Here is an 18,891-nt window from a genome sequence, read left to right on the forward strand (position 1 = left end):
CGCGAGGAAGCAGACGAGAAAGAGACGAAGAGTGAGAAAGAGGGAGATATGCCGGTTGATTAACGCAGACGTTAATGAACGCCGCTACCCGGCCGCTGTTCCACAAAACGTCGGTATATCGATTCGACTGCGCGGCAGGAAATAAAGCTCTCGACATAGATCTCAGGTCGCTGCAAAATACAAATGCCACGCCAAACAAAGCCCGTATCAAAATCGTGTAAAAAAAAAGGAAAAATGACCAAATTTTTTTTATAAATTAATTTTTGGTGAAAATATAAATCTAAAGAACTTGATTAGAAAAAAGAGATTATCACAATAAAAAGATACGCAACAAATAATTAAGCAATTCATAAGATACGCAATAAGCAAGCTTTAATATTAATTATAACAATATTATATAGTTTATTAAAATTATAATAAAAAACATTTTTCTTTAAAATATAAATATATTTTCCGAGAAATGTGTATTAAATTAATTTTTTATAGTTTTAATCGTGGCTTGTCTAAATATTTATTAATCCTTATGGGAATATATGAGGACTTTCTGTATGAGTTAGTAAAGTTTCTTTTAGATTTTCATTAATTTTTAATACACATCTTTTTAGGTATCATTTAATGGCATACCGTAATCTGATTTCAACGTAATTCGATTTGATCGAGCTATAATAATTCGCTCACGACCGAAAACCCCCAAACAACGACAAGTTTCGAGTCCGTAAGTTAAACTTAAGCCAATCGCACTTAAAAACTTTCTTCTGACATTCTGTCATTAAAATATCACCGTAATGTAATCTTTTCTGACTCATAAAAGTTGATCGACCATATAAAGGATTTATCGACGTTTTAATTAATTCAACGAATTTTCATTTTTATGGACCACCAATCATTAATAAATATGCTGCATAAATGATGTTTAACTAACAAATGATGAAGTTGATTATTGTTTTAAATCTTAATAATATCTTCATTATTGATAAAGTTCGATTTTAAGTTATCGAAACATGGTAGATAGATACCATCGACTACTATAGCAGATCATATATATATCTGCCGAAAGTCTCCATGGATTCGTGCATCGCCATTTTACCGACGTTGGGCTGTACAGCAAACTGATGGTCTGTTTCAGAAGACTGGATTGCGAAGAGTCGGTATATGGTCTATATGGTTACCCGTTAATGATATGATAAGAAGAATTGAAAATTTTGAAGATGTAAAAAATGAATATGTGAAACAAAAAACATAAAAAAAAAACATTCTAGAATATAAAGACAAAGATCTTAAATATGTTAAAAGTTTTAAGAATTTAAAAAGAGTTTCATAATCTAAATTGCAAAAACAAAACCAACTCGACAGCTCTTAAAATATTGAAATAAAGTATTTAGATCTCAAAAGTTTGCTTGTATGTAATATAGATATTTATATAATTATAAAAAGAAGCCAAATATATATCACAGTATTTATGCCCTTTTTCATCAACGTTGTTTAACTTGAATCTTTCAATTCACTCTTGAATCTTTCAACAGATTCACAATTGAATCTTTCAGTTCAATTTCCTCTTTGTCTTTTTCTAACAGTCTCCCTTAGAAACAGACAAAGAATAAATTGAACTAAGGTTCAAGTTAAACGACGTTGGTAAAAACCGGGGATAAAGATTCAAAATTTGTAGAAAATTTCAAGGTTTTGTAAATTTAAGAAACTAAAATTCCAATATTTTTACGGCCCTAAAGATCTATACTTATCTTTAAAACTTGTCAAAATTATATACATTTTTCACAATCATGCGATCATCGACTGTCCTGCCGAAAGGAATAACTTACCTGGGCATATCCTGTAGTTGCTTGGCTCGCTGCTTGTAACGTGACAGGGCGAAGAGCAAAGCCAGTACTGGCCACAGGGTTGATCCTGCCGCCAATTCACCCGGGTTCACAGCACCTACATCCGCTCCCAGAGCCCGCAATGCTCCTACGCACAAACTTACGTTTTCGACCTGTGCAACACAAAAGCGAACCTCATTAATCGTCTTTTCGTCGATTCACAAAACGCGACACCTGCTGCTTTTTGCAAAACTTTGTATATTTCTTATTCTTTATAATTGAATATTTTATGTCTGCAAAATTTCAAATTACTTTCAAAGCTGATTTCCAAATTATTTATCAAGTTAATTTCTAGTGCTATACTTTTAGTGCTACGTTCTTAAAAAATATATAATGCGTATTATTTATTTTTTCATTAAAATTAGTAAGAGCCAGTTCCGATCATTCTCTATCAATTCATCGAAGTCAATGTAAATATGTAAGTTCTCGATATCTGGCAAGAATCAGTTTTACAATCAGGAATCGAATAGAGGTATAGATAACATCCTCTACCGTGAAGAGGAGCGAGAGGAAGGGAAGGCGGAAGAGTATAGGATGTCCTCGAGAGAGATGCATATACAAAAGCCCTTGCTGGCTTTCCACACGGTACACCACACGATACATACAATGCGAGAGTGAAACGTGACCGTCACGATCGTGGCTACCTTGCACACACGTGCCCACCGACCTCTCGTTTCCATTGTTTCTGGTCCCGGCTTTTGCCCAGAAAACGAACCGTGCCGAGGCACTACAGGGTGGCACGAGAAAGAGAGAGAGAGAAAGAGAGCCGATGACTCACCTGGCCATGGGAACGTAAGTATCTCTCACCCCATTAATTTAATCGGAAAATCCATTACAAGAGAATTAAAAAACGTTAACAAGAAGACGAAAGTAAAAGTAAACTTGATTTAGATGTCAAAAATACGAAATCTCGAAATTCATATTGATATTTGATAATATTTCCTAACACATTGAAAAATAATAGAAATAATTTCGTATTAAAAAAATTAGCTATATAAGTAATATTTTATTATGCATGTTTATTCAGTTATGGAATTTAAATTAGAATCCAGTTTGGTTAAAGAACTTCATCCAAAAGCATGCAATACGTGAAAAATGACTGATATCAAGATTCATTTAAAATTAAATAAAAACAATAGAATTAAAAAAGGGTGCAAATTACAAACTTGCACATTGCTTCCTCATTATTACAGAAAGCTTATTTTATTTAATGTACAAATTTATTGTATATGAGGAAGCTTTTATTTTATTTAATGTATAATTATTAGTATTTATTTTTTTGGCTTCCTCATAGAGAAAGCTTTGTGAGCAAAGAGTTCTACTTGCACACTTAAAAACTATAAAGAAGCCCGATATCTCAATATTTGCGGAAGTTAGAGCAAATTTACCGAAATTTCTATAACTCCAGAACTAATCAACCAAATCTTAACGAATTATATATGAAATATAGAGATAGAAAAGACTGAAAAATATAATAAAATTAGAAATAGATCAATATCTCCAAATTTGCGGAAATTAAAGCATAAACAAACATTTCTGCAAATTCAAAATTTTATTAAAAAAGAACCCCTTGATTATTAGCAATTTTTATTAATTTTATTATATTCATTCAGTTTTTTCTACCCCTATATATTTCATATATAATTCGTTAAGATTTGGTTGATTAGTTCTGGAGTTATAAAAATTTAGGTAAATTTGGCACACACACACACACACACACACACACACATACATACATACAGACATTTTTTTAAATTGCAATTTTTCGACATTTTAGAACATTCTGAACACATTCAAAAAAACAAAAAAAATTTTTTTTTACGAAAACAAAGCTTTCTCTATGAGGAAGCAAAATAAAGTATGAAAAACATAAAAATATTTTGTGATTTCTTTATAATTGTCGGACTTTTTCTTTTTTTTAATATTGCTTCCTTTGACAACTTAATCGGAATGCGCCACGTCACACCACAGACTGATACAGGTCTTCGTTTTTTTTTTACGATACAGAAAGAGAGAGAGAGATATGAAACGTTGTATCATCGAGACATGAATCCTTATCACGATCCATTAGTCTTGAAAAAGAATATCTCCAGAAAGAGCCGCAGCGTACCGCAAAAGGCGAAGTTCACTGCGAGCAGTTTCGAGTTATCCTGGTGAGATGACAGCCGTAAATGGCGACGACGCTTTTTAATACATTCCGCTATCTTCTCCTTGCTGGATCGTCATGAAGAATCGCGTGTATGGCTCGTGCTTTACAACGATCCAAAATTACGCATTTCTTCAATCAATTTCAGCAAGTTTTCAATTGGTACTTCACTATTTTATTCTCCTATTTCTATTTTAATTGAATACTTACTAACTTTTGACATGTATGCACTACTTTGAATAACACAGTTAAAAATTAAATTAATCTTATCACACATTTGAAAGATTTATTCTTGTAAATTACTTTTATACAGTCAAGTAATCATTGTTGACAGTAAAACAAATTCCGATTTTTTACTGTAATTATATCAGTTGTACTAAAATATAAAAATTGTGTATATGAATGTGTATAAACCTCTTACACATTCATAATATTAAAATAATGAATAAAATTTTATCATTGACATTACTATTTACCTGCTAATTTATAAATTAGTTTTTGAATATTGAGAGAGAGAGAGAGATTTCTAATATATATAATTGTTTCAATTTAAGAAGATATAATTTAGAAAAAAAAATGATAATTTTGCTAAATCGGAATTAATTAACTGCTGATGCAAATATACGTCGGTATTCACGAGTTACAAGTATCTGTACAATCCCCTTCGGAATACCCCTGATGGGGCCCGCAAGTCTGTGGTCCCAGAACGGGAAAAAGGAGAGAAAAAGAAAGAGAGAGAGAGGTCGGGGTCCAGATATGGTGGGAGATGTCCTCTTATGGTAACGTCTTCGCTTCTGCGGTTCACGAGGAGGAAAACGAACAAGAGAAAAGGAGTGCCATAGAAGGACTCTCTTTTTCTTTATGCGTCTTCTTTTCTATCCTTTATATCATGAATGATGAAATAATATAACGCATCGTATTTATCTTTTAAAATACTGAGAAAACTATTAAATAAAAACATCAAAAATAGTTAGAAAATAAATAGCATTATTTTATAAAATATGTTTAACTAGATGGAGCAGGTTATATACCATAATTTATTATTTAGATTTTTCTTCTCTTATTATTATAGTTATATAAATAATTCAGTATAAAAGATATGTGTCTATATAACTTATAAAAAGATACCATTAGAATCTGTGTATTTTGTTCTCTAAATACCCGCAGAATTATGGTTAATTTAATATGAGCTTTTTCTTAATAACTATTTTATTAATGTTCCTTTATGAAATTTCTTTGCGGAATTAATGAGTCAACTACAAGAAAAATTAACGAGTGTAAAAATTACAGTGTTTATAATGGGTTGACAGACGCACGATATGTGTTATGTGAAAGCAACAAGAACGCTGCACATTACGCGCCTTCTGCTACGATCCCGAAGTAGTAACGGACAACATGGATGGACAGAATATTTTTAGACTCCGCTCGTGTCTTCCGGACTTTTCCTACTTAGTAGCTGGTCATCGCGCTTATCTGCCACACATGATTTTTTCTTATCGTAGATTGCATTGCGATTACGTCAAAGAGAGTTCCCAATAGTAGCACTAACAAAAAAATATAGAAAAATATAGAAAATCATTTGTCGTGTTTTGAATAAATATTTGACATTTTACTGAGTGAATAAAAAAGTAAATAGCAATATAAATTTCCTAAATGGCTTAGAAGATATAACATTTTTTAGTACATTTCGCAATTAATTGTCAACGTAATAATTATATTATTGGTATAATTGCATGTTATACTTAAAATATTCCGTAACGTAAAATTAATTTAATATAATCAGAATAAATTAAATTCCCGCGTAATAAAATTTACAATTAGAGGTTGTGGTTCGTGAAATTCAAGGTAAATTTCCTCGAAGCTTCTTTGCCAAACGAGCGCGATTTAACGTGGTGAGAAAGAGCGAAAGGAGATTCCTGGCGAGGCTAACCTGATTTTCTAAGACACCTCTGAGAGAGAGAAGACGTGCAATGTCCGTACGACATCCCGGAAATGGAAGCAGCAGCTGGACGAACCGACGCTCGTTAAAACTTGCAATTAGCGCAATGCCTCAGCTTCGAAATAGTAAAACGAATCCAGTCTTCGGTCAGCAGATCTAATTGACTCTACTCGCTAATGGATATACTAATTCCGGAAACGTATATGTGCGAGCTTGCGAATATATATACAAAAATATATATTTTAAATTTATCAAGATATGTATTAGCTATTAAAAAGTATTCAATTATAATAAATAATATAAATTTTAATTAAAAAGAATTTAATTAATATTATATATATATATATATATATATATATATATATATATATATAGCATAGTATTAATATTCAATTAATTAAATTATTTATTAGTATAAAAAAAAGTTTAAATAAAATTAAAATATATATATGTATAAATCAATTCGCGTGAACTTATGTGCGTGATTTTATGTTTTAGTTTAGTTAAATAAAGTTATATATGAAGTGCAGACTCGACGACTCGACTTCGCGGTCAACTTAATTGTTTGGTTTACAGCGTCACGAAGGAATTTAATTAATGCCGCACTGTCACCTTTTGTGAAATTTTCGGAATTTCCGAAAGCTAGGTCGACGGACCTTTTATCCGAGGCAAAGAAAGAAAAAGTTTGTGCGGGTTGGAAGCGTGGCGGATCAATTTCGTGATTAGTACAGATTACCGTTTGCCTTGCGGGTTTTAATTAAAACCATTGCTGAGAACGTGCTTCAATTTAACGCGCGTTGCAGTGCGAATTTCTCGCTCAAGAAAATTATTCACGCCCCGTTCAGCACTCGCACTCACCAAAATTGTTTAAGAACGAATCGCAAAGTAGCAAAATAAGTAACTCTCATTGGATTAAAACAGGGTTAAAATCAACTGTAGAGATAAGCAATAAATAGAGATAAGTAATATAAAGTAATATAAAAAATTGAACTAAAAATATATTATATATAATTACAACATTTTTTCATTTATAACTTTTAGGTATATAGAATTGCACTTTTATCACATAAAAAAATCTCTATCAAAATTATATAAAAAAGTCTTTAGACATCTGAAAATATAAATTTCACATCTGATATAAAACATACATCTGAGGATCCATGCTGTTAAAATTAAAGAATCTGAAATTTTTTAAAGCTAAAATTTTTAAAGCTAAAATTTTTAAAGCCTTATGTTATCAAGATTGGAATATTTGAGATTTTAAAGTTCTAAGACTCTCAGGATCTATAATAATTACAAAATTAAAAGGTGCGTAAGTTGCAATATCTCATCGAAATTTCGAATCACCCAGTGTAAAATCCAGTAGGTTCCAAACAAGCCGGCTTAATGGTTGGTTACAACGACCGACAGAATTCGCGGAATGTATAACGGGAGCATGATGATCTGCGGCGAAAAATGAACGGTTCGCGAACGGCTTCGAAAAACTGTGGGTTATCTTATAATAATCGTTCGTGGATCCTTGCAAATCGTGCGCGTTAATTCACGCATAACGGATGAAATGTAAGGATTAATTTAGTAAACACAATATTGAAAAATTTTGAAATCTTAAATTTTTCAAGACAAAATTTGAATAATTGATCTTATATCAATCGCGATAAAACAAAATTATATGTATATATATTTTTGTTTAATATAGCTTCTTCCAGAGGTATACAGATTATGAGATTCTTGAGCGGTGAGATATCCTCGAAATCTAAGATCTCTCGAGAATTCATGAATTCCGCGAAATTTAAATTATAAAAATTTGTCGCGTTTCTATTCTGTGATCCTTCGATTTCAATTCAGGTATTGGAATTTCAAAACTTCCGAATTCTTAAATCTTTAGTCGGTCATCACTTACCATTTTTGTTGAATCCTTGGAATTCAATCTTTGATTTACCAATATAAAAATTCCATCATTAATATCTCGAAATTGAGTACGTCTCGTGACCTTTTTTTCGTGTGAGAAACGTTGTTTCGAAAGAAAACAAAAACGATATTTTGTTCTGCAATACAGGCCCACATAATAATCGCTCGGGAACCCTTATTCTGGATCTTCTAGATCTAGAATAAGAGCAGAGAATCGCGTTACCGTATCGAGCTCGCGCGAATGTACGCGTGCTCTCGAATCGAAGCTTACCTTGAATCTCATTTCGAGCCGGCATACGATCGGACAACGACTCGCGGTAAAAATCCGCGCGCCGATGAGAACGGCACCGCGTATACAGCGCGCACAATAAGCGACGATAACGATCGCAGAAACTGCAATTCGTTGCTGCAATGCGCCGCGCTGCAAGCCGCAAGTTGCGGACTGCGCAACGTGCGCACACACGTGTCACCCAGCTTGAATGACCTTCGGCTTCCGGCAAACTATTTCTGCACTATAATGATCATATCTGTTTCGTGTCAATAAACATACTGTAGAAATCAATGCAAAGTATTTGTTTCGGGATGTCGTTATCTCTTTCCATTGAATTAATGAAGAACGATCATAAAGACGTCTCATTAAACCAAGACGTAATAATTCTAAAAATGAAAATAAAGACAGAAAGACGAGAGAGCTGTGCTGTAAAACGTTTAACGAAAATTCTTCAATCTGCTTGTGTATTTGTGATAGAAAAATAGTTTAGAAATTTAAAAACTTAAAATCTGGCTTAATTTTTCCAATGAAGACTAGCGTTGCAACATTTATTATTTAACTTAAAATTTAACTTGAAAAATGTTTGACAGAGATTATAATACGTATTTAAAGAAATTTATAAAAATACGATTAATGTCCTTTCTCCTTGCGGTACGATACGGATACGCAATTACCTAGTTTCAGAATTTCCCTCAAAAGAGATTTGCAATTCTTTGCACATCTAACGATAAGTTCAACTCTAATCTATTCACCTTTGTGTGCAAAAATTCGCGAGACGGTTACGCGAAATTCGCTGAGATTGCGCGCCAAGATTCGCGACCACATTCGCACACCTGGTTCTCCATTTTCGATACCGTTAGGAGACTACTTTTATGCCCATATACCCTTCTATCTCGGTCGACTCGATCTCCTGCCACAATTTGATCAGACGTGCGTTGAAATTCACAAGAGCGCGGATGACTCGATCCTTCGGCGAAAAACTGACTCCCCGTGGCTCACCAGAACAGCTCGTTAAAACCAACGTATATCTAGGTAGAATCGTAAATTATGATTCGTAACTATATATCCCACTATCCCAGTCGTCCAGAGAGGAAGAGACTAAATTTTATTCGCTAGTCTTTTAAAATAATTATTCATCATAACTTAATTTACTTAAATGACGATACGATTATAAAGAATTTTAATATGCTAATGTATTAATTTGTATTTAATTTATTTAATCTTAAATTACACGTATATATATATATATATATATATATATATATATATATATATATATATATACAACAAATTGATTAATTGACTTTATAACATTTACAAATATATTTTTTATTAAAAATTATTTGCCAAATATATATATATATATATATATATATATATATATATATATATTTTTAAAGAATTATGAATAAAAGAATATGTGTGTAAAAACAAAGTCAAGCTATATACAATATTATATATATGTATATGAAAATTCGGTAAAAAAATTAATTTTATTTTTAATTGTATTCAGTTTGCATGGAACAGTAAGTGCAACGAACCTCAAAACATATCGTTAATTTTCGTGAAATCAACCGTGCCACAACGATTCCCTACAAAGCTTTCGCAATACAACTCAATATCAACAGAATCGCAATCACGGTAGAAATTCGCATAGACGAAATGCCGCGAGTCGACGATCGCGCTAATTGCAATCGCGTTTGGAGTATATGTGCACGGCGAATGTAACAGGAGTGCAAACTTCGAATCCGAATCGCTTGAAGCGTGGAATTTACGCCTCGCGAAAAGAGTGGCAAAATTATAAATTGTTAGTGTTAGGCGATAGATACGGGTATACGTGATACATCAATCGCGATCGCGCGTCTATCCGCGCGCGCGGGCGTGTGCGACGGACGTATAGTTCGTTTGATGGATATCGAGAGGTTCGCGTTGCAGGTTGCAGGGCGATGTTCGCGAGCGATGCTCGACGCGCGCGGCATGCGTGTGCGGAATGATTTACGAGGTCGAATAGTTGAAATAGTTGTAGAAGAGAAGATAAGGAGTGTCTGCGTCAATTTCACATAAAATATGTTATCGTGTATGACGGGTTTTGTCTCTTTCTCAATTTTTATGTAAATCCGCATTTTTATATATATATAAGAAGCCAGAACTAAGAAAAATATTATTACTATTATGACTATTTTATTAAAATTTATACGATAATAAAATAACCAAAATACCTATATCAACAATATATGATGTGAATTATAATAGGTAGTTATAATAATGTATGAATAAGCAATGTTTTAAATCTCGTATAAAAAAGGGAAGAAGGAAACCTATTATTACATTTTGCTACAATTATTGCTAATATTGCTGCATTATGTATGCGTGTGAATGTATGTATATGTGTATATGAATATGTATATATGTTGTTGAGAACGCAAGTCAGGATAATTGTCTATTTTCTCACTTCAAGGCCGCGCTATAATAAGTTATACCCGCAATTTTCCGCGGCAACGGAAGTCGGCAACGATTTACGTGAAAGATCGCGACAAGACGCAGGTATGCGACCGCAGGTATCACAAAGGATACGACATATAGTGCGCATACGACATGTACAGTAGCAGTGTGCACATTGAGGACGACACTGCGATTGGTCGGCGTGTACCTCGCCACTTATGCAATTTGCTTTACGCTCGTTTTAAGAGGCAATTTGACTCTGCCGATCTCGCGGCCGTTTACCAGCGTCGGCGTCGTCCGAGTCCGAACGTCCGAACGAGCTCTGGACTCGTAAACGACGATAATAATTTAATAAAACGCACTCGCGGGTCGCACGAGAAGTCATCGTTTACTTTCCATTCGCTCACACGATTTGTTTATCTTTCTTTTTATAGCGCAAAATGATTCGATTAATATCAATTATTCGTGGATATAAGAAATCGACAATAAGAAAAACTGGATAAGATAGAAGAAGAACCTAAGAATTCAAGCATTAATTATAGGTATATAGCTCTGTAGATGTAAGTCTATATCGTTTGATCTCATTTATTATTATAATATATTAACGAATGAGTAGTTCGCGGAAAACGTTGCAAGAAAATGTTGCAAAAAAACGTTGCATCTGTGCCTGAGTTTACCCCCTCCCCCTTACTGTCGACAAAGACGTAGTTCTGCGTCAAAACAATTTAATTATTATAGTCTTTCAACATAAATTTAATGGAAAGAATATTTTATTTGATTATTCTTGTTGTATAAAATGTAGATAATATGGATTAAAATAAATGTCTGCTATAATTATTATTTACCTGTTCAATTTTTTTGCTACATATATATCAATAAATACCTCGTCCTCGTATTATATATTTAATCATATTTCTGAAAATTCTCGCGATTAATCTCGTCTGTATTCCAATAAACTTTCAGATTCTCGGATGAGAATTTTCACCGGGAATGCATTCGCACGAGATGCACAGAAGCGAGCTTGAAAAGTTTGCTCGGCAGTCCGGCGAATGCAATCATTTTGGGTGTCGAGGGGTCGAACTTGCAATTAGCTAAGAGGGATCCACCACGACATATATGTTGTCATCGTCGTCGCCGATTAACGGCCGCTTTATTAACTGCGCGCGAGTGTCGCTGCTTCTTTGACTGACAACTCAGCCCGTTCAATTTTATGAGTTAATGAGCTCGTCGGCCAAGCTAGCTCATTGCGAGCGAGCGGTCGCAGCACGGTCGACCGTCTGTGATTTTGCCGAGCCGTTATTTCAATTTCTCGTCTAGACTCGATTAACCGAATCCCGAAATATGGAATAGGATTAAGGGTCCAGTCAGCAAGCTATCTTTACAATTATATTCATAGTAAATACAAACACTTATATCCGCAAAGAATGTTTGACTGATATGGCGACACATGACATGTCATTGAATTCTCATTAAATAAAAAAATCGGTTTTAAATTAAGTATTATGAATAGCATAAAACATGAGGCGTGAGGCTTTCGAGAAATCTTTTATGAGATCAGAGACGAAATCTCAAAGAGCAGAACGGTTGATTGTGGTATTGCTTTCAGAGTATCTCCTTACATCGTCAGGACTACCGGCATTCCGATGCCGTTAATCCTTTATAACCTAGCTAATGTGACCTCGAAGCATATTGTATGAATCACTGAGAAACAAAGTTGCATAATATTAATTCATTTATGAATAATTCTACGTATTTAATTTTTTTGATTGTCTGTGTGTGTGTCTCTTTCTTAATTTAACATTTAATTCAGAAATGTAATATTAACACACACACACACACACACACACACACACACACACACACACACACACACACACACACACACACACACACACACGCACACGCACACGCACACGCACACGCACACGCACACGCACACGCACACGCACACGCACACGCACACGCACACGCACACGCACACGCACACGCACACGCACACGCACACGCACACACACACACACACACACACACACACACACACACACACACACACACACACACACACACACACAACATTACATAATAATATGTGTATTAAAATCCTAAACAATTAACCGTAATGTTCTATTAATATTTAATTTTTATTATAAAATATTAAAAGATTCACGTAACTATATACTTTAATAATAAACTAACATTCTGAATTGCCACTCATTGTGTCGGTAATCTCAAATTTCCTTATGTTATACTTTTATTATATTGTGCAAAACTTTTTATCAATAAAGTTTTTTTATTTATTTAACAAAAATCTAACTATATATATATAAATATAGTAAATTTACTGGAAATTTCCCACGATCCCCAGAGATCGATATCGATTCGTGTCTACTGGCGATGGCGGCGGCAATCATAAATTCAGACACTCAAACGATCGCTCGCGGAGATGAAAGCGAGCGCGAGCCAGGCTGGAAGATCGATAATTTTTTCATTCATAAAGAACGGAGTTACAAGAGGCGAGAACGATATCACGGAAAGTAAAACGGATCACCGCTTGGCACGTGCTACTCGAGCATTATGAAACGTTAACCGAGAAAAGACGGAGAACACACGCTCGTGCAGCCCGGCGTATCTCGGCGGGGAGTACTCGTATTCTGGACTTGCTTATGTCCCAAATACGTACATTAGTTTTTTAAACAGGTATTTGTTCCGATAAATATAGTTGGGAGATTCGTTGATTAACTAAAGAGTTATATTTTTCCACATAAAAAATTTGATAAAACGTTAAAACGTTAAAGCGTTTGTGAGAAGTGTTTAGTTTTTAATAGTTAAAAATGTTTTTTGTTATTATTTATAAATAATATAAGTATAAAGTAAGAAATTAAATAAATGTGAAAAGTTAGTAATAATTAAATTGATATAAAATTGGAGATTAAATTAATAAAAAATTTAATATTACCTAACGATAGCTTCTGTGTTTCCTCATCGGATATAAAGTTTAAACGCACAACGGCCAATTGGCCAATAAATTAATTAGCACCACGATAATGGATCACTACACATTGATGCAATAAAACTAATTGATTGATTTATTTATTGACACGTTTCGCGCGCTTTCTGATTGCGAGAATCGATGCAGCATCCACGCTGCTGGATCACCCGTAGGACACTAAGCGACGAGAGACAGAAAGAACATACAGGGACACGAGGTCGAGGTGAGCCACACCGCAATTGGCCGAGCAGAGACCGCGTTAGCAAGCCCGCGGAGAAGGACGAAGGAGGAAGGAAGAAGGAGCAATCGGCAGGTAGTGGGAGCGTGCTCCGAGTGTGGGAGCCTGGAGAACCCATCAGGTATCCACCACGTGGCTCGCGAATCGTGAGTGGGGTCAATTGTCCATAATATCGTTCACTCATTTTCTTATCAATGCCCAATTAGATGACAATAATAGTCAATTAATTTTTAAGACCAAGTGTTATTGACTGGATATAACAACTGAATGTAAAACAAACTTTAAGAATAAAAAAAGTTTGAAAATGTCAAATTAGTTTAATGTTTTCCGAATTCCAGATTTTTAAGTCTCAAAATCCTAATTTTAAAAATTTGAAATAAAACTTAGATCGCGTCACAATCAGAACATTATTTATTATCGGATAGTGAAGGTTCCGGGGATCTTAGAATCTAAATTACGCGCACGTGTAAAGAAACAGGAAGAGCACTGACCACTTTTGATCCGCGCGTATTTCCATCCAATTTACTCGGCATTCTGTATTCTGGACGTTACTACACTGGCGGGATCCGGGGAGAGGCGCAGGCGAGGCTTTTTTTCCGCGGTCGGCTCATTCGCCAAGACATCCGCAAATCGAATTACTGAATCTTTCGCGAACACGATAGCCCGCTAGTCGACAATGTAACAGTTTATCGGCTTACGCGGGAACGTCATTAACTTTTGAAAACAGACCTGTTCGCTTGTGCGCTGACAAATGGCCGGAAATACCCGGAATGCACTACACTATTTTTAAGTTCTCATTACGCAAAGTCCATTACTTTCTAAAGTGTATATAAATATAATGAAAACTAATATTGACTTACTTGTAAAAAGCTCAATAATATAATTCACTCAAAATGTAATTTGTCCTTGACAGCAAACATATTGCAATTTCTGTATATTACTGCAGGGAAATAAATGGTCACACACAGGGTTGAAATGAGATTAAAAGCATGAATCATCGGGAATCTAAGGACGCAGAATGCATTGCGCGTTACGTCAAGGGAAAATTGCATTCCGACTTCCAAGTCATTTCAAGTCGTCGAGTCGTTCGTAACGTCACGCCCGCGTGGAGGATCAATAGAGATGCGGTGGATTGTTACAAGACGAGATTCTACGCGATCAAACATTAATTAAGAGACGATGCACCGGATTGAAAATTGCACGTCGCGTGGGTATACATCGTCTGCCTTTATTTTTCTATATTGTGCAGACCGTTAATTTCACGACGAATACAAAAATACGATTAAGCGCGGCAATTATTGCCGATATTCGAGTAACACAACAGACGTCGTGACTGATCACACATTCTTTGCGCAAGAAATCTTACGTGGGAAAAACGAACTATCGATACCTAATGGCTAAAGCGGAGATAGAAGGGTTGTATTTTATGTGAAAAGGAAAGATACAATCTCTAGAACGGTACATTCCTTCAATATTTAGAGTTTTTTAATTTAATTAAATAAGAGAATTAATCTAGTACGCTAATTGATATGTGTTAGACTGGCATGATTTATAAACTATAACTTTAGATATATTTTAATTAATTAAAAATAAATAAAAAAGCTAAATTAATTAAACTAAAAAAAAATTAAAATTTGTAAAAAATAATAATCGGAATTGTAATAAATAATTTTTTAATAGATATCTATTAATTCTTTTTATTTAATCGTATTAATTTATTCAAAGTGATATAAACGCGGGTTTTCAAGGGCATCCCATATATATACATGTATATCCCATATATGATAGGACTTTCAGTTCAAAGAGGAACTACGGCCTAGAACACATCTACTTCTTTCTTTTTTCCACAAAGCGGTCTTATACCGGGAAACCGCGCCTATGTTTCCCCGTTTTCTCTTCGTTCTCTTCCCTCTTAGCGCACTCGCGCAGTACATACCTACTATCTTGTATCTGGGACACCTGCGACGTTGCGACGTTTTCGACGTTCTATCATCGCCACCCTATCTACTTCCCCCAACACTTGCTCGCACTTGTCTAATCTAAACAATCGAGTAATCGATTTTCGAGCGCTTGTTCGTTGAGTTGCGTTTACTTAAAGGCGGTATCGGTCTTTGCCTGTTTAGCGTTACCTCATTATAGGTGAATTGCGTCACATACACGTTCAGTGCTTGAAGTCTATATATGATAATTATAGAATTCAAATATCTTAATGTGTTATTCGCCATGTTTTTTTTTCTAGGTCCATAAATATTTTCTTTTAAATCATGAACGTTTCTCATAAAAAATAAAGTATCTTTCAGTATATATTATTAGTTATACCGTTAGAGATATTTAATTATATTAGAAAGTTACTAAAGTCCCAGATTTTTATGATATTATTTCACAAATTTAAGTAAAATTTATTTGAGATAATCCAGCAAACAAAATCCAGGACAATCCGTATTATTTATAAATTATCGCCGCGTGGGGAAATTAAGAAGGTCGGTGCGATGCTTGACTAATATATGTGAAATGACTCATCCTCACTATCTCGAGAGAGTGGATTATCCGCGAAATAGAAATAGATTGCAATGGGTCGACTGGCTGGCCAAAGACGTCACGCCGGTTCCGGTTTAAGCTTGAGTTTAGTCGACTCTCTTTTAATCATCAAAACAACGTTGACGATCGAAGGATAGTGCGAAGACAAGAACCAGCTCAGTTCTGTCCAGTTCTGTCGCAGGACCGAGCTGTTTATATGCGCACTGGAGAAAAACGAGCAAATTTTTTGATAATTATATTAACACTTTCGATCTGAACGGCCACAATCGTATGGGAATTGTCTAAAATTAATTCAAAAAGCCTAACAAAACAGAAAAACTCCAAAATTAAGTAATTAAATTCAAATTTTTTTATTCTAAAAAAAATTTTTTTTAAACAAACCAATTTTTTAATTAAAAATCTTATTAATCCTTTTTAATCCATTTTTAAATCTTTTTCTGAATAAATAAAGACTGATTTTTTTTATTGAAAGAACTAATATGACAGACATGGAATAAGAGAATGGATCGCATCTTTATATGTATATATATGTATATACGTGTGTATATAACTCTGCACGCCGATTTATGCAACTATCCGACTTCCGGTTTATGTAGTTCTTCGTATAAACGAAGAACGTACATTTCTGTACGCTATTGTACGTGTTGCAGGAGTGCGTACAAGTTGTAAACCGACGACGAGTTGCAAGTCGCGTGCTGAGCGCGGTTCTGAAAGGAAAACACGTGATTCGAGTCGGTTACAAGTTGTTTCACAAATCGCTAAAGGGACAAAGAAATTAATGAAAAAATCAATGGAAATAAATAATAAAAAATTGTGTTTAAGATTAAACTTTTAGATATCAATATTTTTCAAGACTAAATAATATTTCACAATAATTGTGTATATTATATATTGAAAAAAATGTTATAGTTAAATTTATATTTTGAATACTAATATATTCTGCCCCCTATACACATATATTAAAATTATTATGATAACAAAAATATTTTCAACATTAAAAACCTTCGAAAAAAAAAACGTGGACTGATCGAGTTTCTTTGCCTTGATGATTATCTTCACTTATCATTTACGTGAATCACCCTGTACACATGGCGCGTGTGCTTGGCTTGCTTTAATTATAGACCGGAGCCCTTCTCCTTTCCTTAGCGTCCACCCTCGACACCGCGAAATTGGAAAGGCGACGTCTACGAGCCTGACTACAGATTCGTTCCTGCCGTTCGCTCGATCGAGGGTAAGAACGAAACCCGAGAAAAAGCTTCGAAAAGCTTTACGTCGCCTGTACTGTCAAAGTACCACCCCGAACTAAACTCTAAAGTAATATAGAGTACTTAGCAAAGCAAATACTACAGCTATTAAAGCTGTGTGCAAAGTTTTCTGGCCTAGTAAACTATAGAGTCTCTGTCAGGTACTGAAAAGTAACACGAAACTGTTCGTAATATTGTTCGACTCTATCGAGAATAAAATTAAATTCTACTGTCATTTTTCGAATTACTTTATGTACCTAATTATATTTCATATAATTTCAATAATATATATTTATTATTTCTAATTTTTTAATAAAATTTTATTCAATGTCGAACAGAAACAAATTTACTACAATGAGAGCAGAATGGAGGGACGTGAATGCTTCTAATTTTCAATTCATTAATATTTACTATAGATGTGAGAACTATGTTTGAATAAGAAGAAAGAAGAAAGGGTCGAGAGAAAAGAAATGCGTATTTTATGGATTCCGAGTGCATCTCACCGGGAAAACGAGCCACGTCACATGCGGATGGATGAATTGAAACATGTATAGTCGAGTTATATTTCTCTTTCTCTCTCTCTCTCTCTCTCTCTCTCTCTCTCTCTCTCTCTCTCTCTCTCTCTCTCTCTCTCTCTCTCTCTCTCTCTCTCTCTCTCTTTCTCACAGGACGATGCCACCTCGTGTTTCAAATTTGCATAATCCTGAGTCGCACGATGCTCTACCTTAAAGGATACAAGTTGAAGAATTGTCAGTGAAAATAGAGTCCTTGTAATGTTACAAAAGAAAAAGTTACAAGTATATACGTGACATTTTGAAATTTTATCGGATGATCTCCAACCTTTTGTCTAGTATTAAACTACTATAAAAAATAATTTAGTCCTTTAATTCTAAAATAATAAAACAATTTAATTATAAGAAGAAAAGTACTTATTCAGATATTTCAGATTATGATGTTAATTTTTTCTCCATTTAGGCAATAAATTATTTAAAGCTCAGTAATGTTGCTAAACAATTTTTCTTTCAGAAAATATTCAAATTTAATTATGAGAAAATATTATTTCTGTTTAAACAGTTTAAAACTTTTCCCGTGAGAAGAACTCAAGTGAAGTGTCGCGCCTGGTAAAAGAAAAAATAAGTAGTCGAGATAATTTACGAGCGAGAACGTAACAAGACGTTATAATTAACAGCTTTTAATTAACCGAGAATGCTGAGTCTGTACGGAAGCCAGGTATACACTTAATCGTAAGTATAAAACGCGCGTGTCAGAGGTTATGTGATTCTGAGCGAATCCCTGCCGCAA

At 34.3% G+C, this 18,891-nt stretch overlaps 1 protein-coding gene across 4 annotated transcripts in view; it reads right to left on the reverse strand.

Annotated features, from left to right (window-relative positions):
• Positions 1 to 18,891, reverse strand: part of Sick (sickie) — a 163,149-nt gene that overhangs the window by 86,710 nt on the left and 57,548 nt on the right. For all 4 annotated transcript variants that reach the window (XM_077414127.1, XM_077414126.1, XM_077414123.1 and 1 more), the window contains one exon: positions 1,818 to 1,987. In XM_077414127.1, the coding sequence (XP_077270253.1) occupies positions 1,818 to 1,987 (170 nt within the window). The remainder of the gene's footprint in view (positions 1 to 1,817; positions 1,988 to 18,891) is intronic.

The sequence above is a fragment of the Temnothorax americanus genome, unplaced genomic scaffold, assembly GCF_048541705.1.
Source record: "Temnothorax americanus isolate GAGA-0224 unplaced genomic scaffold, ASM4854170v1 Scaffold36, whole genome shotgun sequence".
Lineage (NCBI taxonomy): Eukaryota > Metazoa > Arthropoda > Insecta > Hymenoptera > Formicidae > Temnothorax > Temnothorax americanus.